This window comes from Euprymna scolopes, chromosome 19 (assembly GCF_053919585.1).
Source record: "Euprymna scolopes isolate OS-2025 chromosome 19, ASM5391958v1, whole genome shotgun sequence".
Lineage (NCBI taxonomy): Eukaryota > Metazoa > Mollusca > Cephalopoda > Sepiida > Sepiolidae > Euprymna > Euprymna scolopes.
Window position 1 is genome coordinate 124,407,534 of NC_136500.1, and position 27,456 is coordinate 124,434,989.

Genomic DNA, 27,456 nt, shown 5'->3' on the forward strand with positions numbered 1-27,456 from the left:
ATATACATATAAAAATACATACACATATATAAAAATACATACACATATATGCAAATACATATACACATATATACAAACATACATATACATATGCACAGATACATACACATATATAAAATGCATATATATATACAAATACATATACATATTTACAAATACATATACATATATACAAATACATACACATATATACAAATGCATATACATATATACAAATACATGCACATATATGCAAATACATATACATATATACAAACACACATACACATATATACAAATACATACACATATATACAAATACATACACATATATACAAATACATATACATATATACAAACACACATACACATATATACAAATACATTCATATATATACAAATACGTACACATATACAAATACATACACACGTATAGAAATGCACATATATACAAATACATATACATATATACAAATACATATACATATATACAAATACATATGCATATATACAAATGCATATATATATACAAATACATACACATATATACAAACACACATACACATATATACAAATACACATACACATATATACAAATATATATACATATATACAAACACACATACACATATATACAAATACATAGACATATATACAAATACATACACATATATACAAATACATACACATATATACAAACACACATACACATATATACAAATACACATACACATATATACAAATATATATACATATATACAAACACACATACACATATATACAAATACATAGACATATATACAAATACATACACATATATACAAATACATACACATATATACAAATACATGCACATATATACAAATACATTCACATATATACAAATACATACACATATATACAAATACATACACATATATACAGATACATACACATATATAATTATTCCGTACGCTTTTGTTAGCGCCACGAGTTTTTCCAAGTTTTACTGTTATATGTAACTTTTGTTTTATAAATAATTTGTTTTATATTAAAAACTGGCATTTCAGGCCGGCGTTGCCCGGGTGTTTGGGGTGTATGCCGAGCAAAAAAAAGTGGTCAATTTTTTAAACTTCGACCCCTATTATGACCTATTAAAATTTATTGTTTAGGGAGCAAATCAAGTTATTAAGTAAAAGCCATGTCAAAGGAACCTATATCTAAAATTTCAAGTGTGTAGACCTAAAATTGTCGGAGAAGTTTGGTAGAGTTCTCAAAGGTGAAATCCTTGAACTTTGACCCCTTAACAGCCAAATTTCTGGCCGAAAACCGATCACATAGATTTTTCCCCAATCTCAGTACCCTGTATATCAAATTTCGAGTCTGTAGACTAAAAATTAACATAGTTATTGCGAAGGAAAATGTACACATACACACACACAGACACACACACAGACATGTTCAGTTTATATATATATATATATATATATATATATATAAAAATGTAAATGTTGGTTCGTTCGGAGTTAATTGTCTAAAAAACCACTGGACGGATGGCTTCCACGTTTTGGTATAATATGTTTACTATATCCATGTGTGTTTTTATATATTCCTTTTTAATTATAACATTATACTTAATTTTTCTATGATAAATAGGTTGATTTCTTTTTACCGAGAGGCGATTTTTTTTATTTAGGGACAATTATTTATTACCGCTTCCTGTCACGTGACCAGTGTTACAATTTAGCGGTTTTCCTGCTAGATCTGAAGATTTCGTTTACAATCTAACGGGAAATTCTAGAAAATCTGGAGGTATTTGGCACCCAGAGACACCCGCATTAGATTGCTTGAAAATACTTTAAAACATAAAATAAACTCATTCAGGTAAGTAAAAAAAAGTAGCATTTATTGCCTTTGGTAACAATTATTTATTGATTATTTGTTTTGTTTTTCACCTTTTTTTGAATTAACCATTCTTAAATCTCACTATAAAAGCGATTTTTCCAAGTACATTTTAGGTGGGGGGGCATTCCAATCTCCCCGAAGGGGTTTGTATTACTGTACACGGGTTTGTATTACTGTACACATAGATTCGAAAAAGTTGTCAAAGAACAAATATATAACAAATAAATGTTATCAAAGGCAAGATAAGTTACTTTTCTGCCAAACTGGCTAGCGATTTTCTGGACATTTCTTTCTCCTGATCTCGCGGGTTTTTTTTTAAATCTCAGTTGACAACATTGCATCACTAAAAAAACACCACAGGCTTAATGTAAACAGAATGTGTTTACAATCTGGTAAATTTTCAATGGGTTTATTGATAATGTAACCATGTGATTGAACTTTAATTTAAATTAACCACACGTGGTCGCAAAATGAATGCCGACGCTCAAAGTATATACACATTTTGATTCCTCCCTTTACTTAAAAATTCACCAAAAATCAGGAAATTAACGAATTTTAATGAAAATTGCAGTATTTTTCAAATAATGATCGCAGAATATAATGAACTAATTATTTTTACTCAACTCTTGGTGAAAATGTTTTATTTTGTTTAAACAAAAAATACCTTTACTAAAGTTATGGTTTTCAGTAGTAAATAAAAAACGCAAGAATTTATTTTTGCTTTTTTTAAAGCATCGTAATTTGTAAAAATAAAAAATAATTTTTACAGTAGCATTACGAAAAAAGCCCCTAAAGTCCGTACTAATTTATTCGATATAACTCGAAGAAAAATGAATTATCGGATACTATTCAGGAAATTAAAGATTCAATTAGATTCCTATTTCAGTCACCTAAATTATTTAAGGTGAAATGAGTTTAGGAATTTATAGCCAAACCTAAATATATTTTTTTTGGTAAATATCCAGATACGCTACTACAGAACACCGACCACTCTAATTTGTTTGGGGGGGATGTGATGTTGGGGCGTGCGCGCGCCAACATCACATCCGCTACACCCCCCCCCCGCCGCTCGCGCCCCCAATGTACAAAGTAAAATCTTTTTTTTTTTTTTCTTTTTTTTACAAAGGCACCACCACATTATCCAGGCCCAGAGGCCACTCAAGGATAAGGGTTAAAGAGTGTACAGTAGATAATCTTCGGAAAATGTTAAATCGTGTTCTAATTGGTAAATGTCGGTGCGTTACTTACGGAAAATTTGAAAATTCGATGTTCCAGGTAAAAAAAAACAGATTAATTACCCCCCCCCCCCTACTCCAACTTGGTGTGCTTTCCTTTTCTTATTTTATTTCTTTTTCAGCTAATTTCAAATTTTCCACCCAAAAAGCGCTATAATGTATTTTTGAAAATTAGAAAATTCTATGTCCTGGAAAAAAAATCCCCTCCCCCAACATAGTTTGCTTGGTGAAGCCGTCGTTTATGCTACAGCGTGCATGCGCGTAGCATAAACGGATGCTGCAAAATGGTTGAAAGAAGTTCCTGGGTTCAGGGGTAAATACCATGCAAACGGTAAATTTGCCCCAAGTTTGACTATCAGATTCGTTGTCAGCGACCTCAATTACCTATAAAAAACAAATTAGAGTGGTCGGTGTTCTGTAGTAACGTATCTGGATATTTACCTTTTTTTTTCTTGCTTAAAAAAATAGCATTAATACAGTAAGTTAGGTAAACTGACTTTTTCGTTTAAAAATGGAATTATTTCCCTTTCGCTATAAACTTTTTTTTTAAATTTTTTTTTTTTAATAAATATTTTGTGGGGTTTGTATTACTGTACACATAGATTCGAAAAAGTTGTCCAAAAAGAAATATATAACAAATAAATGTTATCAAAGGCAAGATAAGTTACTTTTCTACCAAACTGGATATATTTTTCGTGTTTTTATTCAATGTAACATGTTTATTCAGCTCGAAAACCATACAGTGTTTACCGATGTATTGGAACATTCAAGATGGCGTCTGATTCTCTCTTTAACACGGTAAGTGTGGGAAAAGATGTTATAAATAAAAAACTGGATAAAATACTGTTAAAAACTCGCTCAATATATGTTACCGTGACATAGGTTGACATATATTCGGCGGGTTTTTAATAGTATTTTGTATAGTTTTTTATTTATAACACCTTTTTCCATACTTACAGTGTTAAAGAGAGTGTGAGACGCCATCTTGAATTTTCGAATACATCGGTAAACACTGTATGTTTTTCGAGCTGAATAAATATGTTACATTGAATAAAAACACGAAAAATATATCCAGTTTGGCAGAAAAGTAAATTATCTGGCCTTTGATAACATTTATTTGTTATATATTTGTTTTTTGACAACTTTTTCGAATCTATGTGTACAGTAAAGAAACACCCATTTTGTGTTTTTATATACATAAAGTACAATTGTTGAATGTTACTGTTTTGATTATATTCGTTTGGGGAGGGGCACAATTAAAAAATTAAGAAAGATTAAAATGAAGCGAAATTTAAGTTTCCATTCCATTTGTACAACAACCGTAAAACAGTGCATACTCAGCAAGTTTTATCGTAATTTATAAGCATATTGGAACACTAAATCAACATTTTATTTATTTTTTTGCATAATTAATGATGGAAGTATTTTTCTGTTTATTTTCTTAACATTCTGTTAAAAAAAATAAATAATTTGTACATTCTCTTGAAAAAAAGAATCAAACTTTTTTCTACTTTCATATGTGTTCCATTTTAACAAACTGAGCCACAGCAACGCGTGGCCGGGTACAGCTAGTATATATATATATATATATATATATATATATATATATATATATATATATATATATATATATATATATATATAGAGAGAGAGAGAGAGAGAGAGAGAGATTATCCATCTATTATTATCATTAATGTTTCTGTTGTCACATTTTGTGTGTTGTTGTTGTTATTGCCGATTTTATGCTGATCGGTGGATCATAATAAATGATAATAGGTTATCAGCATCTTCTCAGTCTCCTAGCAAGTTCTGGGGGCTTCCAAAAAGGCATTCTTCTAAGGTACTTTCACATTGCAATCTCATTTTTTTTAAATCTACTTTTCATTTAAATACAACTTATGATTTCTTCAACTTTCACAATCATTTTTATCTCCCTTTTCAAGTCTTGGTACTTTTCGCCTTTCTTTTATTTTCTCCCACATTCACATCGCACTGGTATATCAATGATTATTGTCTTGTGTTCTGTTTTTTTTCCAACAAGAATAAATCTGGTCTCCTTGCTCAAATCAAAGTATAAAGTTTGATCCATATCCAAATAACCTACATTTAAAATTTCAAGTGTTTATACCCAAAATTGGCGGAGGAGTTTGGTAGAGTTCTCAAAGGTCAAATCTCAAATGTCTGGCCGAAAATCAATTAAAAAGATTTTCCCAAATCTCAACAACCCTTTTGTCAAAAGCTATATAGTCTGTAGACCAGTGGCGGCTCGTGCATGGAGCTGTGGGACTGCAGCACCCCAAGTTATTTCTACACAATATTAATGATAAAATTAAAAATAATGCGTTTGTTTATTATTATTATTATTATTATTATTATTATTATTATTATTATTATTATTATTATTTTATTTTTTCTATGTGTACATTATAAAATCATTAACTTTAATGTCGGTATCTCCAAATTCATATAATAACAAAAATAAAACTTGCTTGGAGCTGTGAAATTCACAGTTACACTTTCTTAATGAAATTCTCTTGTACGCATGCGCGGATTAGACGCTTTAGGCAGCCGATAAAAGCCTCTTGAGGAACTGTCGCTTGGCGCAGCTCCGTGTCGTGAAATTCGTTGTTTGCTTAGAGTGTGCGCCTGTATAGATATGATAACATTGTTATTAAAAAAAAAAAGTTTACTTATATTTTTTAAAATTATTATTAAAATCTGCACATAACGTGTTCTTGTGCATAAAATATTGTGCTATTTTTTTTTATACGCACACTTTTAGCGTTGCGATTTATGTCGGTAGCAGACGGAAATATATAATATGCAGAAACTGTTTATTTTTATTTATTAAAAGTATTCGGGAATTAAGCAGTGAAGCTAACACGCGGCCAAGGGTAAAAACCAAATATACAATAAATAAATCTTACCATAAAAATAAAGTTACTTTTCCATCTATCTGCCTTTTTGTTTGTTTCTTTAAAGTAGTTTTAAATGCTATTTATTTTGCAACAACTAAACTTTACAAAAAAAAAACTGTTTACATTTTTTCCTAGAAGCAAAAAAGCGAAGAAACAGTTTATGTTGAAAATACATTTTAGTTAGAAATCTTTTTAACGTGTATGTTTTAGATATAAAAAAAATTAGCATTTATTTGCCTCCGACAAGGACAATGTTAGAAGTTTTACACTTTGAAAAATGGATTTTTTACACAAGATTTTTTAAATTAAAATGTGTTTGTAAGTAAAAAAAAACCCACAGTTTTTTATAATTATGCATTTTTAAACTTTACATTGAATTTGTTAGTAGATGGGTCAGATAATACGCATTAAAAAGAAGTAATTAGAAATCCTTCTGGACTGAGACAATTTTAATTTTTTTTTGTTTTTTGGGGAAGAAAGCTACATTAAAATTCGATGTTTTATAATGCTTATATATGACATCCTATTTTCTTATAATAAATCTCCACTTTATGTCGATCTTTACCAGCATGGGAAGGTCAGTGAATAACCAAGTTTTTCTTTTTATATAAAAAGCAGGTTGTTAAAAGATTTGTAAATAAAATTTTGTATCTTTAAATATTTTTGTTTGTTTGCTCACTATATAAAAATGTAAACTTTTTATTTTGCATTTTATTTACAAATACGTTTTGTTATAAATACATCTTTAAAAATAAATTTTGTAAATAAAACTGTTATTAAATAAAACGCTATTTTCAAATAGTAAACTCCTAAATTAACCCTAGTAGGGAGGCAGGTAAATTTCAAAGTTTTTCTTTTTTGTTTTTATAAAAAATAAGTTATTTTAAAAAATGTTTTTCGTTTGTTTGCAAAAAAAAAAAAAAAAAAAAAAACGCAAACTTTTATTTAATCTGAAAAGTTTAAAAGGAATAAATATATATATTATTTTTATTCTGTAAAGTGTACATAATTTAAAAAAATCTTTTTAATAAAAAAGTTTTTGCGTATTATCCATTTCTGATTGATTATTTGTCTTTGTTATATATTTGAATATTTATTTGAATGTTTGTTTATTATTTGATTAAATATGGATTTGTATATTCGAATTCCTTTACACGATATTAAAAAAATACGTCAAATTTTTGAAGCAGTACCCCCACTAATCTCAGGCATGAGCCGCCACTGTTGTAGACCGAAAATTGAGTTATTTGTTAGGGAAATGTGAACACACACACACACACACACACACACACACACACACAATGATTAGTGTCTTTTGTTCCTCTTTCCAACAAGAATAAATCTGGTCTTCTTGCTTCAACCAGAATATCACATTGGATATTCATAGGGCAATAAAAGAACAAAAAACGAGAGATAAATGGATCGAGAAAAATACATCGTAAATTAAGTAGAGAACTACTGCAAGCAGTGGGCAAGTAAAGAAACCTGGCGATGGTTATTAAAATGTGACTTTAAGGTTGTAAAAGAAACCCTAATATATGCCGTTGAAAATACTACACCGTGGACTTATAGTAGTGTTGCGTAATTACTAATATCATGTTATCATTTCCTCTTTTGCTCAAATCGATGGATGTCATATATGGTTGAATTTCAATAAAAAGTGTTACGTAAACTAAGAAGACAAATTTAATTAAAAAGGATTCGAAGAGCATAAAAGAATCCTGCATCGCGTACATAAGATTGGTAAATAATAAACCAAACCTTATTATCTAGTACAAATAAAAAAAAAAACATGTCGCCTGCAGACAAAAAATTAAATTCACTGAAAATAAAAATAAGTCTCCACATAATCTGTTATCGATGTGGTTTTCTGCATGATTGGCGATGCTGAATAACAACTTTCTTAGATAGGAACATAATTGGGCATAAAAGTTCACAATGTAATTCGAGAACAACATTAAAACTCACTAAGATACATCAGGATGACAGGAAAGAAATGAATAAACATGCGGAAACATATATTAGTAGATAAACTAAATAAAAATATCAAAGGGATGAATTAACAATTATTCTGTGTAGGAAACACAGGCACTTTTTGTAAACTATTTTATCCAACAATATAATTTGCCAGATTACCCATAAATACTGTTGAAGTCGAAACTCTAACGACTGAGTAAGTACATAGATTTATACCAGACGTTGTCTGATTGTATTTGAATATTCTCAACTCAGATATTATTAGTATATTAGATTAACAACGATAACATTATTCATGCCCTGTTTTGTATTTCCAATGAGGTAAGAGCAGTAGGTGCGTTTTATTTTATAGAAGTCTCAGTAGTAGCCTTTATCGCTTTTTTCATTAATACTTCTATCTTCTAGTAATTGTTCCTTCAATATATGATGTAAGAATCGCTATTTCTATTTTATATCTTATTGCATATCTGAAAACCGTTAACATTCTCTTTGTTTTACTTATTTATTGTACAATATATCTAAATGCTTACATAAGTAATATATTCTATAGCTTAAATGAGTTAAATTCAATTTTCAGCAGTGCACATCAGGACACTGGTAAATGTACCTGTAGTATTTATTTTGAAGAGTCTCAAATTGAGGGGTCACCTCTAAAAATTTGTAAATGTAGACGGTTTTATGACTTTCACGGTGTTAGCAACGAACATACAACTGGCCATGAGAAAAGCAATGTGTGTAATGTTTCAGTCAAACAGATTTGATGTTTTTCCTTGTAGAAAAAATAATGAGAATTATAATGCACAAAAGCGCTCAGAACAAATTATGTAAAGTATCTTATTTACTCACTTGCAATAGTCACACAAAGACTTCATCAAAGATTGCTCTTTGCGGACAACTTGTGGTGTTCCCTGTAATCTGAGTGACAAGAAGTCTTTCTAGATTTCCAGTACTCTCCTTTTCTTTTGATAACCTTTGCAAAAGAATTTGCTTTATTACAAACAGCTGCTAAGCATTGATTTCTCGTCAGCGGCGACCATTGGTCTTCACTGGAATTTGGGTGGCAATAAGCCTCCCCCTTTTTGCACTCATCCAGTGGAGGTCGAATTAGTGCTTTCTCTCCTTGATCTTTCCATCCTCTTTGACCTTCATGATTTGGTGTGGTGCCCGTTTATGGTGACACTCACAAAAAAGAGGGGGCGGTATCTTACAATTATACAGTTTCAGTTTCACAATTCTATGCGACGTTCATTGTGTTTTGCATCTACAGCCGTTTCTGTGTACAGTCTGTGTTTAGTTTATGTGTGGTGTTGGTCTCCACCTTCAAGGGTTTTCCTTAATATTTCTACAGTTTTCATTATTGAAATTCGTTGTATCTTCTCGGTCATCCCTCTGATTCCAATCTCTCCCATTCTTTTTTCAAAGTTTTTCTGTATCGTTCCTAGCGTTCCTACTATTAGTTCTGTTATTTTTACTTTCTTCATTTTTCAGATCCCTTTGAGCTCTCTGGCCAGTTCCATGCATTTGCTCTGTTTCTTGGTTTCTCTGATCTTCACTCTGTGGTCTGCTGGAACGGCAGAATCTACAGTCTGGAAAGACTTTTCCTTCTTTGTTAACTATTATGACATCCGGTCTTCTGGCTTGGATAGGTTTATCCGTTTGTATGTCCATGTACCATAGGATCTTGTGACTCATTTTCCAGTACTGCTGCTGATTTTTGTTGTACCATTTTTGTATTTTCAAGATGTAATTGTTTGCATAATTACCAATGTACTGGCTTTCCAACTTGATTGTGTCTATTTTTATATTCTATTTTGGGCTAGTTTGCTGCATTCGCTTAATATGTGGTTTACTGTTTCGTCTTTTTGTCTGCAGAGTCTGCATTTGCTGTTTTCTTGTGTCTTGTTGATCCTTGCTTTGACATGGTTGGTTCTAAATGCGTTATCTTGTCCAGCTGTTATTAGTGATTCAGTTCTCGTGTTTAGGTTTCCTTTTTGTAGTCATTTCCAAGTATTTTCGTTGGCCTCTTCTTTTGTCATCCTTACGAATCGTTCATGTAGCAGTTTCTCTTCTTATTTTTCTTTTCTCGCCTTATTCCTCGTCTCTTTTTCTATATCTTATTTGTTTCTTCTGTGTCTCTTACTGCGGTGATTATTGTTTCGGTGTCCTACATTATGTATCTTTTTTTTGTTATTGACACAGTCTTCTATACAGACCAGCCTTCTTCCTCCATCCTTCCTTTTCACGTATAGTCGGTCAGCATCATCTTTCGTGTGTAGTGCCTTGTGCATCGGCATGAGTGTTTCGGTTTTCTGGTCGATATTCCTAAGTTCTTCTTTGGTTCAGTGGCGTGTTTATTATTTTTTTTATAGTTTAGTTTTCTTGTTCTTCTGGGGCATTTTTTTCCTATTTTCTCTTTAATTTCTGTTGCTTTGATGGCGTCTGCTACCAGCACTCACAAGTATTTGTAGCTACTATGTTTACCTAGTGCCCTAATTTCTGTTTAAATGACAAGTACTATACCTATTGTTGATTCTAGTTTTCCTGTCCTCATGTCAGCACTGCACATTTTTCCGTACCGAATTCCATTTGGATATCCTGGCTAAATCTTCTGGTCAGGTTTATTAGTGCATCTAGTTCTATCTGTGTTTTTGTAAACAGTTTCAGGTCATCCATGTACATAAGGTTGTTCATTCTTTCTTCTGTGTTAGTGAACTTGTATCCGGCTTGTCATTTTCTTAGGATGTTGTTCAAAGGAATCATGGCTATAATGAAAAGTAATAGTGATAAGTAATCACCTTAGAATATGCCTTTTTATTTTGATTTAAGTTATGCGTTGTTCATCAGTTGCCAGTTCAAGTCCCCATGTTTTCATTGCATTTGCTATCAGATTAGTTATATTACCTGGTATTTTGTACATTCTCAGGCATTCTATTATCCATACTTGTGGGATTCTATCATATGCTTTCTTATAGTCAAATACTACTTTAAATAGCACGTTACGTCATTTACCAAATACTACTTTAAATAGCACGTTATGTCATTTATCAAATACTACTTTAAATAGCACGTTACGTCATTTATCAAATACTACTTTAAATAGCACGTTACATCATTTATCAAATACTACTTTAAATAGCACGTTATGTCATTTACCAAATACTACTTTAAATAGCACGTTATGTCATTTACCAAATACTACTTTAAATAGCACGTTACGTCATTTATCAAATACTACTTTAAATAGCACGTTACGTCATTAATCAAATACTACTTTAAATAGCACGTTATGTCATTTATCAAATACTACTTTAAATAGCACGTTACGTCATTTATCAAATACTACTTTAAATAGCACGTTACGTTATTTATCAAATATTATTTTAAATATCACGTTACGTTATTTATCAAATACTCTTTAAATAGCGCGTTACGTTATTTATCAAATACTACTTTAAATAGCACGTTACGTCATTTATCCAATACTACTTTAAATAGCACGTTATGTCGACTTACGTCTGCCAAGTTTCCATTTATTTTTCAATTTTAACTTCTTAGTAGCTATTTTTACTGGCTAAAACTCACAAAAGAAAGGTCCACAAAATATGCAATCATTTGACCTGCCTCACACTGCTCTGCGATCTTTCGTTTCGGTGGAGATGCAATTCTAAAAACTGTAGACAAAATAAAAGACAAAGTGAGTTTTATAAATTAGATTTATTAAACTGATATAAATGCACGTTATATTAACGATATCCTTTTTTGCAGATAATAATGATGAAATAAACAAAATCTCCGCACATTAATGCAATTATTAGCGAAATGTTAGTAAAAACAAAAATTTTTCCACAAAACACTATATTAGTATAATTGGCTAGCATTATTCTCTGTATGGATTACGAATCTTATTTTCAAAGCAAAATATTCCCCTCTTTATTTTACTGGTATAGTGAATGTCTGGGTGAAGGTAAATAGTAAATTAATCCTAACCCTAACCCTAACCCTAACTCTAACCTTACGTCTATTTCGACTCTACTTTCACAAAAATGTAGATTTATTTGTTAAGACGCAAAAATGTACTACAGACGATCGAAGAATTTCTACTCTAATAAACTTATTTCCTCAAACTTTTTGCTTTTTGAGCCTCCATGCTTTTTTTTTTAATTTTTTTATTATTCAATTTTCACCCCAAACAAGGCACAGTGCCACTTTGAAGCAGGGGGCTACTATTAGGGACTAAATTAGCGGGGTCATTATGAAGGGAGAAGAGTAGAAAGATGTTTGTTAACATTACACTTGAACTTCTGCATATCATTGCAGTTGGGAAAGCAGAATCCCGGAAGGGAGTTCCAAAGACCCGCAGTTCTGGGGAAGAAACTATTGGAGTAAAAGGCTTTCTTGCACCTAGGGATCTCTACTGTAAAGGGATGAGACTTAGTAGCTTGTCGGGTTTGTCGGGGGTAGTTACGTCGGGGAGGTACAAGTGTTTGCAGTCCTTCAGAGCATTCACCATTAAAGTATTTGTAGAACAGGCAGAGGGATGCAACATCTCGTCGATGGGACAGAGGTTGAAGCCTAGATGACAGTTCAGGACCTATCAGGTTCCTTGACATTGCCAACATGCAGATATGTAAATGTAATGTGAACAAATATTTCACCGCACAACTCACAACTTACAATGCTCTCATAGATATGGCATCCTTCTTACAGTAACCCTTTACGTCTCAGGGCTAATTTGCCTTATTTGGCGTGAATAACAATTTTAAACAATACGCAAATACAACTTACAAAATTGACATTTATCCCCTTTATTACCGAGCTTGCAAATACACTTGTATCCTGTTTTAGTGCGTTTGCAACTACCACCATTTGTACAAGGATTGTTGAAACACGGATCATCTGTAAAAAAAAAACAAAAACAAATATATACACATATATGTATACATTTGATTTGTGTAAACGATATAAAAATTATATGCGTTGTTTAATTTAGAAGAGTTTAAGAATTCATATAATTTCATTTACTCCAGAGTTAAAATTCAAAAACAGCCAAGGAAAACGATTGGTCTGGATATTGCAGTTATAAAAGTTATATTTTCTCTTTAAGTTATTCGATGTATTATATGCAAATGCCACAAAAAAGTAGTGACATTCCGTTTTATATATTCTATGATAAAATGTTTATTTGGGGATCTTAATATTCCTTGAGCTGAGGATTTTTTTTATTTATATTATTTATATTATATTTTTTAATTATCCGAGTGAATGGCCTTATGAAAAGAATGATTAAGGAGACAAAAATCTATAAGATTGTGCACAAATTAAATGGGTCTATAATGTAATGTTACAATTTTAAATCTAAGGAAATAATATTTAAGATAAAAAAAACTATAAAAATGCTGATATATATCGGGTGTTTCAATAGCTTGAGCAGATGTTAAATTTGAATTTTTTGTTTAATTTACATTAAAAAATCCTTTATTTATTTTGCCAAACTAAATTTCAAGCATGTTTGTTTCAAACATTCTTTCTTTATTGAAATATTTTATATTTCAACTAGCATTTTAGCCCGGCTTTGCCCGGGTGTTTTGAGGTGTACGCTTAGCAAAACAAAAAAAAGTCATTTTTTTTTAATTTGACCCCTATTATGACCCCTTAAAATTTATAGTTTCGGGCTCAAATCACTTTATTAAGTTAGATCCAGGTTCAAGGAACCTATATCTAAAATTTCAAGTGTCTAGACCCAAAATTGTCGGAGGAGTTTGGTAGAGTTCTTAAAGGTCAAATCGTTGAAATTTGACCCCTTAAAAGCAAAATTTCTGGCTGACACCCGTCACATCGATTTCCCCAAATCTCAGTACCCGGTATTTCAAATTTCGAGTCTATAGACTAAAAATTGACAGAGTTATTGCGTAGGGAAATGTACACAGACAGACAGACAGACAGACACGTTCACTTTTATAGATATATAGATAACATTGTACATTAGTTCAATTGTGATCGATACTTGTAGTTTCATGGACACACTGAAAATTCAGACTGCAGGATCCTAATGTACAATATGTTTATTTACTATGAAAAAAGTGTACAAATGCGCAACTACTTCTATAAACTTTCTGTTTCATATTTTATCATTAGTAGGTCTATAATGTTATGTTACAATTTTAAATCTAAGAAAATAATATTTCAGATAAAAAAAAACTATAATGATGCTGATATATAAGGTGTTTCAATAACTTGAATAGATGTTAAATTTGAATTATGTTAAGGTGTTAACTTATTTATTATTTATTTTTTTTTTTACATTCTTTCAGATTCAATAATTTCATTCTTTGGCAATTTTGACCATAAGAAAATTAACACTCGAACAGCCTTAAGAGTGTTAAAGTTGCTAAAGCTTATTACGAAAATGGACGATCAAATACGAATGCATTTCGCACACTACATACCAATCGGATTCGATAACAAGCAGAGTTATCGCATTTGACTGCTGAAAATCAAAGGGCGATTGTTGAACAGCTACTACATCCACAGAAGGTCACCGTTTGGTGTGCATTTTTTGCTAGCAGAATCATAAGGCTGTATTTCTTCGAAAAAGATGCCGGCAATTCTGTTATTGTGACAGGCGATACCGTGCCATGATAGTCAACTTTTTATGGCCTAAACTGAATACTATAGATGTTGAATATTTGTAATTCCAACAGGACGGCGCCAAATACCACACAATGTGACAATGATTTTACTGAATGCGAAGTTCCAGGTCGTATCATCTCTCGAAACAGCGAAGTCAATTGGGCACCATGATCATACGACTTAACGCCTTCAGATTATTTCCTTGTAAACTCTATGCCAACAAACCAACAACAATTCAAGAGCTGAAAGATGGTATAACAAGGAATATTGGTGAGATCGATAACCAATTACACAGAGATGTTATCAAAATTTTGACCATTGAATGGAGGTGTGCCACGAAGCGTTGACGAACATTTGGACGATATAATTTTTAAAACATAATTGCCATGAATTATATATCACTATGAAATAGAGAAACCAATAAATTTTCAACAATATCACTGTTTTATTTACGGTTAACTTTTGTCCCAGTTATTGGAAGACCTTATACAAGTGATTTTAATTCGTTGGTAAATTAATGCTGATCTTTATGGTTTTGGTTCATTAAATTTGAAATAATCCACACGGTGACAATTTCTGCCTTGAAGAGTTCACGCACGATGCAACATTCCTAAACTTGAAGAAGAACTTATTATCAGGAGGCTTCGATGGTTACGACACATCATCTCCACTAATCGGTCTGATTTATAAGGCAATAGCACCAACACTGCTACTTAGGTGGCGCAAGATCAGTGATTAACTAAAGACAGGGCTCGCATAAGTCAAAGCTACGATCAAAGTTATGGTCGACCCTTTTGACTTATGTGTGCGATAATGGAATCGCAAATGGCTGAAGTATGCACAAGAGCACACTGTGGACAGACCTAGGTCGACTGCCATTATTCGTGATGCGGTGAATTCATTTGGAGTCGGCTCAATATACTCCAGGTTAATGCCGCCACAAGTACAAATAAATAATTCGTAATAAATAATAAATAATACGAAAAATAGCCTTTCTTTTTTATTCTAATAATGTGATAAATAGCTTTGCTTTAGTTTTCCATGCATCCGGGTGGATTTCGTCATAATGTTAGATACGTTTGATAGTTATATTATTTTATTAGTTTGTCATTTTTCTTTATTCGTTTATTCTTTAACTGGCATTTTATATCGGGATTTCAAGTATCTCAAATGAAAAAGATGCATTAAAATAAGACAATATATATATATATATATATATATATATATATATATACATATATATATACATATATATATACATATATTATTGGTAGTGTTGTTTAGTTATTTAAACAAAAACAAAAAACACAATGTGTCTATCAAAGAGTGCTCAATGTTTAGACAGAGCAATATGAATATGTTGAATATGAAAATTAGTGGCTACACATATGCAAATATGTTTCAGTGACCACCCTGCTAGGGAAAATCACATCATCAGGCCAAAAATATCTTACAAATAGGGATATATTCTTGGCCTGATGATGTTATTTTCCCTGGCAGGGTGGTCACTGAAACATATTTGCATATGTGTAGCCACTAATTTTCATATTCAACATATTCATATATATATATATATATATATATATATATATATATATATATATATATATATATATATATATATATATATATGTGTGTGTGTGTGTGTGTGTGTATACAATATAAGACGCATTAAAATGGGACAATATATGTACATGCACACACACGCATATATATATACAATATCTATCTGTATTAATATATATATACATACAAGGTTTAAAAAGCACCCAACTTTGTATCGGATACTCATTGCACCCACCGTATGTTGGCGTTTTTCTCTCAAATTTAAATTCAGAGTTAAAAGAAGGAAAATCAATGATGACAATAAGAGTTTGAATCATAAAACTCATCAAAGTAGATAGAATTGTGAATACTATATTAAGAATTATATAGATGTACTTATTTAGAAAACGCAATTAATAATCATATAGCAATAATTATGAAATATACAAAATGAATATTTATATAGAAATAATTATGAAAAGTGCGTAATGGTGTAAATATATAGATTTAATTTGATGAAAATACATAATGAAATAATTAGGGTTTTTTCTTACAAAGGCATCCCCACTTATCAAGGCCAGGAGGCCACTCGAGGATAAGGGTTAAAGAGTGTACAGTAGCAATTGGACAATATAGTAATCGTTAGTAATGAAGATTCGGTAAATTTGTTAACTTATATAGAGCAGCTCATCAAAAACTTGTTAACGTTAGGCTTGAAAGCAACCATATTGTAGTCAGCTGGAAAGCAGAAAAACGGAAGACAATTCCACAGGCGTGCAGTTCTAAGAAAGAAGCTTTGCTCATGGAAGCTACGCTTAGATTTAGGCACAGATAAAGAGTGGGGGAAATTAGTGATAGTGTTTTCTGCTAGACGGGTGTTTCTTGTGAAAGTTTGGCGAGGGGAGACCATAGAATGGAGCTCAGCCGAGCACCTGCCATGAAAATAACGATAAAGCAGAGACAAACTCGCAACATCTCTTCTGTGAGAAAGAGGTTGCAGGGAAGAGAAAAGGACATCCCCCACAAGGCTACGAAGTCTATTCTGAACTCTATCAAGGCAGGATAAGTCCTTTCTAGAAGCTCCTGCCCAGATGTGGCAGCAGTACTCCATCCTTGGACGTACCTGGCTCTTTTTTATATTGTAATTGTCATGGTAATGTGATAAATAATGCAATACGAACTAATTATAGAATTAGAATCATTGATAATGTGCAATATACAATAGCGGTAATTCTAAAAATACATCATTAAGTAATTAAAAAATAAAGCATTTGTATATGCCCAAATTAATTACATTATTTCATTAAAAACAAAAAATTATAAAAACACGACTTACCTTTCTCACACGTCTTGCCCATATATCCATTTTTACAAGTGCATTTAAAAGTTCCGTCAACGGTATTGCAGGTGCCCATACCTCTACACGGATTACGCACGCACATATTCCCTAAAAAGTAACACACAAACACAAATAAAAATACATATACTACTATCTCAGTTCTATCATAAGCTATTGCAGGGAGATTATAGTCAAATAATAGCGACATTAAGGCAAATACGACTAAGATATTATAACTCAGTAGATTACAAAATTATTACATAATTGATTTTTAGATTAAATAGTTGGATTCAAAAGTTCCAAGCTACCTAAACGGGGAGAATCACTTTTTTAAAATCATATATAGTCAAAGTTTATAAAAAACAATATATTTTTATAAATGGTACATAGTTTCTTCTGAAAAATAACATTAATCGTGAATGCAGAAAAGGCAAACAAAATGTATTTTATAATTTAATTGGAATTCATTGAGATGAGTATTATTTATTAATTTTATTTATTGCGGATTATAACCCTCATCTTTTCTTAGTTGTTTCACGATGTTTCGGCCAACTATTCCTCTGGCCTTCGTCAGGTGGTATGGAATGGTATATATCATTTTAATTGGAATTCGTTGAGATGAGTATTAGGGTAGGATTGAAACTAATTAATAACACTCATCTCAATAAATTCCAATTAAAATGATATATACCATTCGGTACGGATCCGACCATGGAAGATCAGATAATAAATATGAATTTATAAGACTAAAAAATTCAATCTTCGGGGCCCGTGGCGCAGTTAATAGAGACGTTGAATCTCTACAGTTCCAGGTGAGAGTTGTCTGAAGATAGCGGTTTCAATCCTACCCAAATCCGGCCAGAGTCTTACTTGGCCAAAACGTGGCTAGACGACGACAACTACGGAAGGCAGTGAATGCAGTTAAGAGATTCAGAGTTCCTATCCGTCGTGGTTACCACCTGACGAAGGCCAGAGGAATAGTTGGCCGAAATTAATTAAGAAAAAGATGATGATAATAGTCCGCAATAAAAGTATATTTTATATTGTATGATATTATAATTTCTCGAAATATTTTTAAATAACCGTCTATAAATATATTTGACTATAACGTGATGGCAGAACTCTTCAAAAATCACTGCTCAATTGTATGTTTAGATGTACTTGTCTCGTTCCATTTTTATATGCTTCGATGTTTTAATTTTACAGTTGAAAATCTTCTCTACTCCCACAGGAAGCTAACTAACTATAAGCTCCTTACGTTAAAGAACTTATGATATGAAATAGGAGACATATTTATCTTTTAGTATATTAAACAAACATTACTGAGGATAGAATTTTAACAGCATTATAAATTGACTGTTAAGATTACTATCTTTTCGGAATAAATAAAGACTTATTCATTTAAAACAACATTGATGGAACTTTTAATAGCAAAAGTACCCGCCGTTGACTGGGTTCAAAAACAGCCTACAGAAAATGAAAGTATGATAGGTTATGAAAAGGAAGGGTTGTAAAGAGATAGCTTCGAATTTGGGAGTATCAAAACCAAAGCAAAATATGATAAAAGTAAAAATAAAATAGATAAACCCCATAATTTATTATACCATACCTGTTCACACTGAAACACTTATCACTATATTCTGTGGATCTATATTAAAAACCTTGTTAAACTTTGTGACATATTTCCATTCTATAGAGGTCAGGTGCGAACGAACACCCCATAATTTTATTATACCATATTTCTTCAAACTGAAACATAATTATCAAAGTATACTTACGCAGATAGATATGAAAAGTCTTTATTAAAGTTTGTGCCGATTTCCATTCAATGGAGGTCAGGCGCGAATTCAGACCCCACAATTTTATACCATCCCTATTTAAGTTAAACCATACTTATCAAAGTATTATTATGTACATCTATATCCAAAACACTTGTAAACGTTTTTTTTTAATTTTTAATTTTTTTATTTCCATACTTTGTGGACCAGGCGCGAACGCAGACCCCACAATTTTAATGAACCACCCTTCTACCAGATCAAACATACCCATTCCTGTGTCTCGTTACATCTTCTATCATTATATGTAATCATTTTTTTTAAATAGTCAACCATATAGGAGCCTATTCATGACCACACACACAAACACACACACTCAGCTTTATATTATAGATATGTGCGTATTTTAAACAGTGACGAAATCTCTTTTCAAAAATGTATACATTAGACTCTTGGGTGAAAATATTATACCATAAAATCGAACATGAATGAGAAAATAAAGTTTCTCAATTTTAGTCGATGCTTTTGTTTTATTTGTTTTTGTGAACTGACAAAGCATCGATAAAGAAGTTTCTGTGCTGAAGAATAATTTTTTTTAATTCTGAAACATATATACACGATGTTTGTGGGGAAAATAGAAACGAACATACAAACGGCCTACCTGTGAAGCGCCCACGTGTCTGCCTGTCATACGCGTTGGACAGGAAAAAGAGAAACCAAGATGGCGTCTGCGATATTTGACAGAAACAGTCTTATGTGATCTCGCGAGATACACATGGGTGAATAAAGCAGGTCGCCTGGAGGAGTGGGCGAGTTTTTGCTATACATACGGTGAACAGGTGAGGTTACAAGACAGATGGTTACTCAGTGCATTCGAACGAGTGACGGACATTCTATCGCAACAAGGTATTTTCGGCATGACGTCAGGATTCGATTCCAAACTGATTCCACTGTTTGGTGGCAGCAGCGCCGAGCAGTCAGTACAAGAATGGGTGGAAAAGGCAGAATTGATATGCCAGCTCAGCGGCGTGATGCGTCTAGAATGTGTCGCTGAGGGGGGGTATATGCTGTATACCAGCAGCTAATGGACGAAAAGAAGGCAGATTTCACCTGCATCAAAAACGCCCTCTACACAGTGTTTGCACTAGATCCGGTTGCTGCATGGCAGGAGTTTATAGCACGCAAGTTACATTCAGGGAGACGGTTGATGTTTATCTGACAGAACTAACGAAGCTTGCGGTCCTGTTGGGAGGAATAACAGACAAAGGCCATGTGTGCGCATTTATTGGGCAGAGTTACAAGAGTTTGGCCCATGATTGTTTCTCATCATGCTCACTGACTCGAAGGCTTAGTGGGCCTCAGTGCTACAAGTGTAAAAACCAGGGACACCTGGCCCGTGCGTGTCCGGGAAACCGGCAAAGGGGAGGAAGCTACCGCGCCAGTCTTCTCCCCAGCTCATCACTGAACAAGGCGCTGTCCACAGTGAGTGTGCGCGTTAATGGACGTGAATGCCTCGCTCGCCCGTGTAGACACTGTGTGCACCTAGATCCTGGTGTGCAAGGCATGTTGCGACATTTGGTACAAGGAGAGAATTCCAGTGCTAACCATGGATGGAGGGTCGTTGGCCTCTTGCGGAGTGAGCGTCATCATCACAAACATCGGCGATGGATGGGAAGCTGCTTGGGTACGAACTACTTCTAGGGATGAATTTGATTAAACAGCTGGGTGGAATCACTGTGGACTGCACCCGCAAGATAGAGTTCTCCCGACATGAGAAACGTGTTTTTGTCGCGATTACCCTGGACGAGATGGACTTTCATGCAGAGTATGACAGGGAAGCTAACACGTAGACAGCATGTTGGAAGTGGTCTGGCAATCAACTACCAATATCCTTATGGAACTGACTGTCAGAGTACCCCCTCTCCAATGAGGCTCAGGGGGAAGTATGAAGAAGAACTGCAGACTTGGATCAACACTGGCTGGCTGCTTCCATACCCAGAGGATGAGCTCGGGCCTTTCCGAGGACTGATTCCCCTGATGGTCGGCTTATAAGATATCAAACAGAAGGTCCGACCTGTCATGGACTACCGTGAGCTTAATGAACATGTCGACCCATACACGGCAGGGGCGGATGTTTGTGCACTCAAATTAAGGGAGTGGAGGCAGCAAGGGTCGGATGTGGCATAACCGATACATTGACTGGAAGAGCATTACTAATCACACAGGAAGCAGGTGAGATGTTAATACGAAGGCGGCTCGTCACACTGGTGGATACAATTAAAGAGTATAACCTGACCATAGACGTAACGTTGATCTGGTCTACAAGCAAAAGCGCAGATGCGCGGACACGAGTACCACAACGGGGAGGTTCTGAAACGCTGCAACGGCCTATTTCTTTTCCCACCTTTGGTTATTTTCAAATAAAATTGTATTTTTTCCCGATGGATTTATATGGATCTCTGATAAGTTGTTTGGGCAATCTATACAATTCAAGAAACACATGAAAGCCGTAGTATACAATCAATAAAATAACATGAATGCTATAGAAATATACCTGTGTTATAGGAATTGCTTACTATATATATATATATATATATATATATATATATATATATATATATATATATATATATATAGCTTAGAGCGTTAGAGGAAAAGAGCGTTCCTAATGAATCTAACGCTAGACGCTGCATCCCACTATGTTACCTAGCATCTTCTCTACTCTTCATTAGGCTTCGAAATGCCTTGGCATAAAGAGTCCCTTCTATCCCCCAGCTAATCGATTGTATTCCCTTATTAAATAAATATACAAATCTATATCCACCAATATATAGTTCTGTGACTTCATTTCCCATTCCTATTGTTTTCATATATATATATATATATATATATATATATATATATATATATATATATATATATATATATATATATGAAAACAATAGGAGTATATATATATAGTTCTGTGACTTCATTTCCCATTCCTATTGTTTTCATATATATATATATATATATATATATATATATATATATATATATATATATATATATATGAAAACAATAGGAGTGGGAAATGAAGTCACAGAACTATATATTGGTGGATATATATATATATATATATATATATATATATATATATATATATATGGTAAAACTGGTAATTAGTAAAAACCTGAAGAGAGTGCTCAATACTATTGCAGAGCAAATATGTGTTTTTATTACCGTTTTATCTGTTTGGTTACATATGTTTCGGATGTTGAACCATGTTAACCATCTAACAGCTTCGTCAGACCTTACAGAAACCTTTTTGTTTCTGTAAGGTCTGACGAGGCTGTTAGATCGTAAACTCGGCCCAACATCGGAAACATGTAACCAAACAGATAAAACGGTAATAAAGAATAAAACACGCACACACACACACACACACACATATATATATATATATATATTTAGTAGAAATTTTTTTTTTTTTTTTTTTTTTTTTTTTTTTACAAAGGCATTACCACATTATCAAGGCCCAGAGGCCACTCAAGGATAAGGGTTAAAGAGTGTACAGTAGAAATTGGTCAATATAGTAATCATTAGTAATGAAAATTTGGTAAATTTAATAACTTATATGGAACGGCTCATCAAGAACTTATTTACTTTAGACTTGAACAAAACCATATTGTAGTCAGCCGGAAAGCAGGAAAACGGAAGACAATTCCACAGGCGTGCAGTTCTAAGAAAGAAGCTTTGTTCATGGAATCTACGTTTAGGTTTAGGGACAGATAAAGAGTGGGGGAAATTATTGATAGTGTTTACAGCTAGACGAGTGTTTCTTGTGAAAGTTTGGCGAGGGGGGACCATAAATTGAAGCTCAGTTGAACACTTTCCATGAAAATAACGATACATCAGAGACAAACTCGCAACATCTCTTCTGTGAGATAGAGGTTGCAAGGAGGAGAAAAGGACATCTCCTACGAGGCTACGAAGTCTATTTTGAACTCTATCAAGGCAGGCCAAGTCCTTTCTAGCAGCTCCTGCCCAGATGTGGCAACAGTATTCCATCCTTGGACGTACCTGGCTCTTATATAGATAGAGAATAGCATCAGCAGTGAGATATCTACTGGATCGATAGAAAGATCCCACCATTTTTCCAGCGGCCTTGGCAACAGATTTGATATACGTGTTCCATTTAAGATCAGGAGTAATGGTCAAGCCCAGAAGCTTGTCAAAACTTGAGGCCTCCTGAAGACGAGAGCCATTCATTTCAATTGATGACAAATGTGGATTAGAATGTTGATGATGTAAAGAGAGAAGCTTGGTTTTAGATGCATTAAAAGTAACCAGCCACTCCTTTCCCCATTGTACTACGTGCTCAAGATCAGAGGAGAGAGAATTGGAGAGAACTTGCTCGTTTACTGTCTTAGATGTGGTACCATAAATGGTAGTGTCGTCAGCATAAATGTCTACAAATGATGTAAGGATATGATTTGGAAGATCATTAATGTAGATCAGGAAAAGAGTTGGGCCCAGGATGGATCCCTGAGGGACACCGGCATTAATACTGTGAGCTTCTGATTTTTGCCCCTCAACTACTACTCTTATGAATCTATCAGAAAGAAATGATTTAATAATTGAGAAGACTTTTCCAGCTATACCATAGCTAGCGATCTTATGAAGTAAACCTTTATGCCATACCCTATCAAAGGCTTTAGATATGTCAAGAGCAATTGCCCTAGAAAGATTGCCACCGTCGAGAGATTTGCTAATCCTATGCGATATAACTGTAAGGACATCTGCTGTAGATCTAGCAGAACGGAAACCATATTGAGTGTCACTAAGAAGGTTATTTTTGTTGAGATGTTTGATTACTTCTGTATTTAATACAGATTCTAGCAACTTACTCATGACGCACAGGAGACTTATTGGCCTGTACTGAGAGGGGGATGAGCGATCACCTGAATTCTTAAATACAGGGCATACTGATGAGATTTTCCAGGGAGATGGGAAACTATTCTCCTTAAGACAACGTTTAAACAGTTTTGTAAGTATGGGCGCTAGTTCAGGTTGAAGTTTTTTTAGTACTATAATTGGAATACCATCAGGGCCAGTTGCTTTACTGGAATCAAGGTTTTTGATTAGCTTGGCAACATCACGTACAGATATACGTATATCACGTAGCGTGTTTTCTGATACAAGAAGAAATATTGGGGGTTGGCGGTCTTGGTCGCAAAGGGTAGAATTAGCTGCAAAGTTCTTGACAAAGAGTTTGGCTTTGTCTGATGCTGACGAGATTACCTCAGGTCCATTGATAATAGTTGGGATGGAGCACACGCTTCTGTTCAGGATTCTGTTTGCTATTTGCCAAAACTGGTGGGAACCAAGCCGCTGCTCAGCTACTTTGGACTTAACAGATTGAGCATATAACTCTCTTGCGTTCCTTATTACTTTCTTACAATGGTTGCTGGCAGTCCTGAAAACGGCTTTAGTTTCCATACATCTATTACGTTTGAAGCAGTGGAAAAAGTGATTTCTGTGCGCAATGGCAGCAGCACATTCTGGAGAGAACCATGGCTGGCTGTTAGGTTTTTGCTGAAACTTTTTAGAGGGTATGAAATGGTCAATACCTACAATTAACCATTCAGTTAGGTCTAATACTATAGAGGACACATCCTTTTTAAACATGGAATGCAGAGGTAGATCAGATATAAATGTACGGAAGCTATCCCAGTCAGCCTTAGTGTATCGATATACTGTACGATGAAGAGGTACGTCTGGGGACTTATTACATTTCATTTTTATCTTAATTGATACAACAGAGTGGTCGGAAGATCCAAGAGGCGACAGAACAGAAACTGAACATAGTTCAGGGCAAGTTGTGAGAAAAAGGTCTAGTAGGCTCGCATACTGGCCGTCATTATCGGGCACACGGGTAGGTTCCTGAACAATCTGAGTGAGGTCATAGGCAATGGAGAAATCATGACAGAACCTCCCCTCATCATCGCTCTTGTTTGAGTGGGTCAACCATTCGACGTTGTGAACATTGAAGTCTCCACATACGTGAATGTTAGCTGAAGGATAAGTAGAAAGGACTTGGTCAATTTTCTCAGATATGCTTTGAAAGATAGTAACTCCGCTGTTGTGGGGGCGATAGAGAGTAAATATAAATGCAGTAGTGTGAGCTAAAGCAACCCGGAAGCACATATAGGGTAAGTTAGGATCTTTCCTGGAGATGTCCCTCCCACATGGAAAGCTATCTTTTATATAGGCACATATTCCATGCCCATGGCGATCTTGGGGGTCAGATTTAGAAGTTAAGTTAGAGTATCCTGTAATTGCAAACTCATCAAGGGAAATAGCCTGTCCAATGCCAGTTTCACTTAAAAATAAAAGGTCTGGTTTAGTCTCCTGTAATTGGTAATTAATAAAAACCTGAAGAAAGTGCTCAATACTGTTGTAGAGCAAATGTGCGTTTTATTTTTATTACCGTATCTTTCTGTTAAGTTACATTATTGTTTCAGCTACCCGACCGTTTTTTGGCCGTCATGTAGCCTCCTCGGACTTTTACAGAAATGTTCATTTATGGTGGGATGAAAGAGTGAATGATGTCAGGGGAGGGGTGCGAGAAAAGCGGAAAAAGAAGAAGGGAAACAGGGGGAAATGTGGGAGGGAATGCTTGGTATGTCAGTAGTGTTTTAGTTTTGGAGTTCAAGAACATTAGGTGGTTGTGGGGGGTCTGGGAAGTTCATTTCTGTAAAGTCTGAGGAGGCTACATGACGGACAAAAAACGGTCGTGTAGCTGAAACAATAATGTAACTAAACAGAATAATACGGTAATATATATATATATATATATATATATATATATATATATAATTCGCATAATTCTTTATTCATAGGACACACATGTTCTCACCTGGAACTGTAGAGATTCAACGTCTGTATCAACTGCGCCACGGGCCCTGAAGGGCGGTGAAGGTTAAATTTGTTAGTTTTATAAAGTCATGTTTACTTATCGCTCATTGTTTTGCTAAAAGAAAAAAAAATGCACTTCAGAAAATAAGCTCGTAAGCGAACACCGTATCCCTTAGCCAAAATCCTCCCGAGGTTATGCCGTACCAATTCATCGTATTCAAATCAAAGTAGGAATAACAGCATTCACGCATGCGTAGATTCTAATTTTTAAGGAAACAGGCAAGTTAAACTTCAGGAATGAATTATCAAACAGTTACGATGTAAAAAAAAAAAAAAAATGATTTTCTCGAAATAAACAATATACTCCCACCCCTATGCGAGTATATATAGGGGATTGGTAACCGTACTCTAATGTAACAATTTCAAAAGCAAGAGTTACGGTAATGATATTATACTAAAGGAAATAGATGCATAAAAATACGAAAATGTAATCGCCCCTCACCACCCAAAGAAAAAAAAGTTCCTTAGCGATAGAAATAGAAGATATTCTCAAGATATTAAGCACTTTTTGATGACTATATACCAGTTTAAGCGAATTTTTTAATGCTGCGTCAGTCTAAAAAGATTTCTCTTTACGACCTGTTGCAATGGCCATGTTACTTAACAGTCCATAAATTTCATATTTTCTAATACAAAACTTTAAAAAAAAAAAAAACGAAAAAAGTTCAATTTCTAAATACAAAAAGTAGAGTTGTTTAACCGTAATAAACGCTTTTTATGTTTTAAAAATGATTGCTTATTACTTTTTATGTTTTAAAAACGATTGCTTATTACTTTTTATGTTTTAAAAATGATTGCTTATTACTTTTTATGTTTTAAAAATGATTGCTTATTACTTTTTATGTTTTAAAAATGATTGCTTATTACTTTTTATGTTTTAAAAATGATTGCTTATTACTTTTTATGTTTTAAAAATGATTGCTTATTACTTTTTATGTTTTAAAAATGATTGCTTATTACATTTTATGTTTTAAAAATGATTGCTTATTACTTTTTATGTTTTAAAAACGATTGCTTATTACTTTTTATGTTTTAAAAATGATTGCTTATTACTTGTGTTATTGAAGGAAAAAAAAATCAAGCAGTTACGATGTAAAAATTATGATTTGCGTAATCCTCGAAATAAAAATATTCGTTTTAATTTCATAAACTGACGATTACACAACGCCAAAATATAATATGAAGTACCAAAAGTATTTGTAAAAATACTTCAA

At 33.4% G+C, this 27,456-nt stretch overlaps 1 protein-coding gene across 2 annotated transcripts in view; it reads right to left on the bottom strand.

The window, feature by feature from the left end:
• LOC145239959 (zonadhesin-like) overlaps positions 1 to 27,456 on the bottom strand; it is a 242,675-nt gene that overhangs the window by 82,714 nt on the left and 132,505 nt on the right. For both annotated transcript variants that reach the window (XM_080103543.1, XM_080103544.1), the window contains 2 exons: positions 17,505 to 17,615; positions 12,779 to 12,889 (listed from right to left, as the gene is read on the bottom strand). In XM_080103543.1, coding sequence (XP_079959669.1) covers positions 12,779 to 12,889; positions 17,505 to 17,615 — 222 coding nt within the window. The remainder of the gene's footprint in view (positions 1 to 12,778; positions 12,890 to 17,504; positions 17,616 to 27,456) is intronic.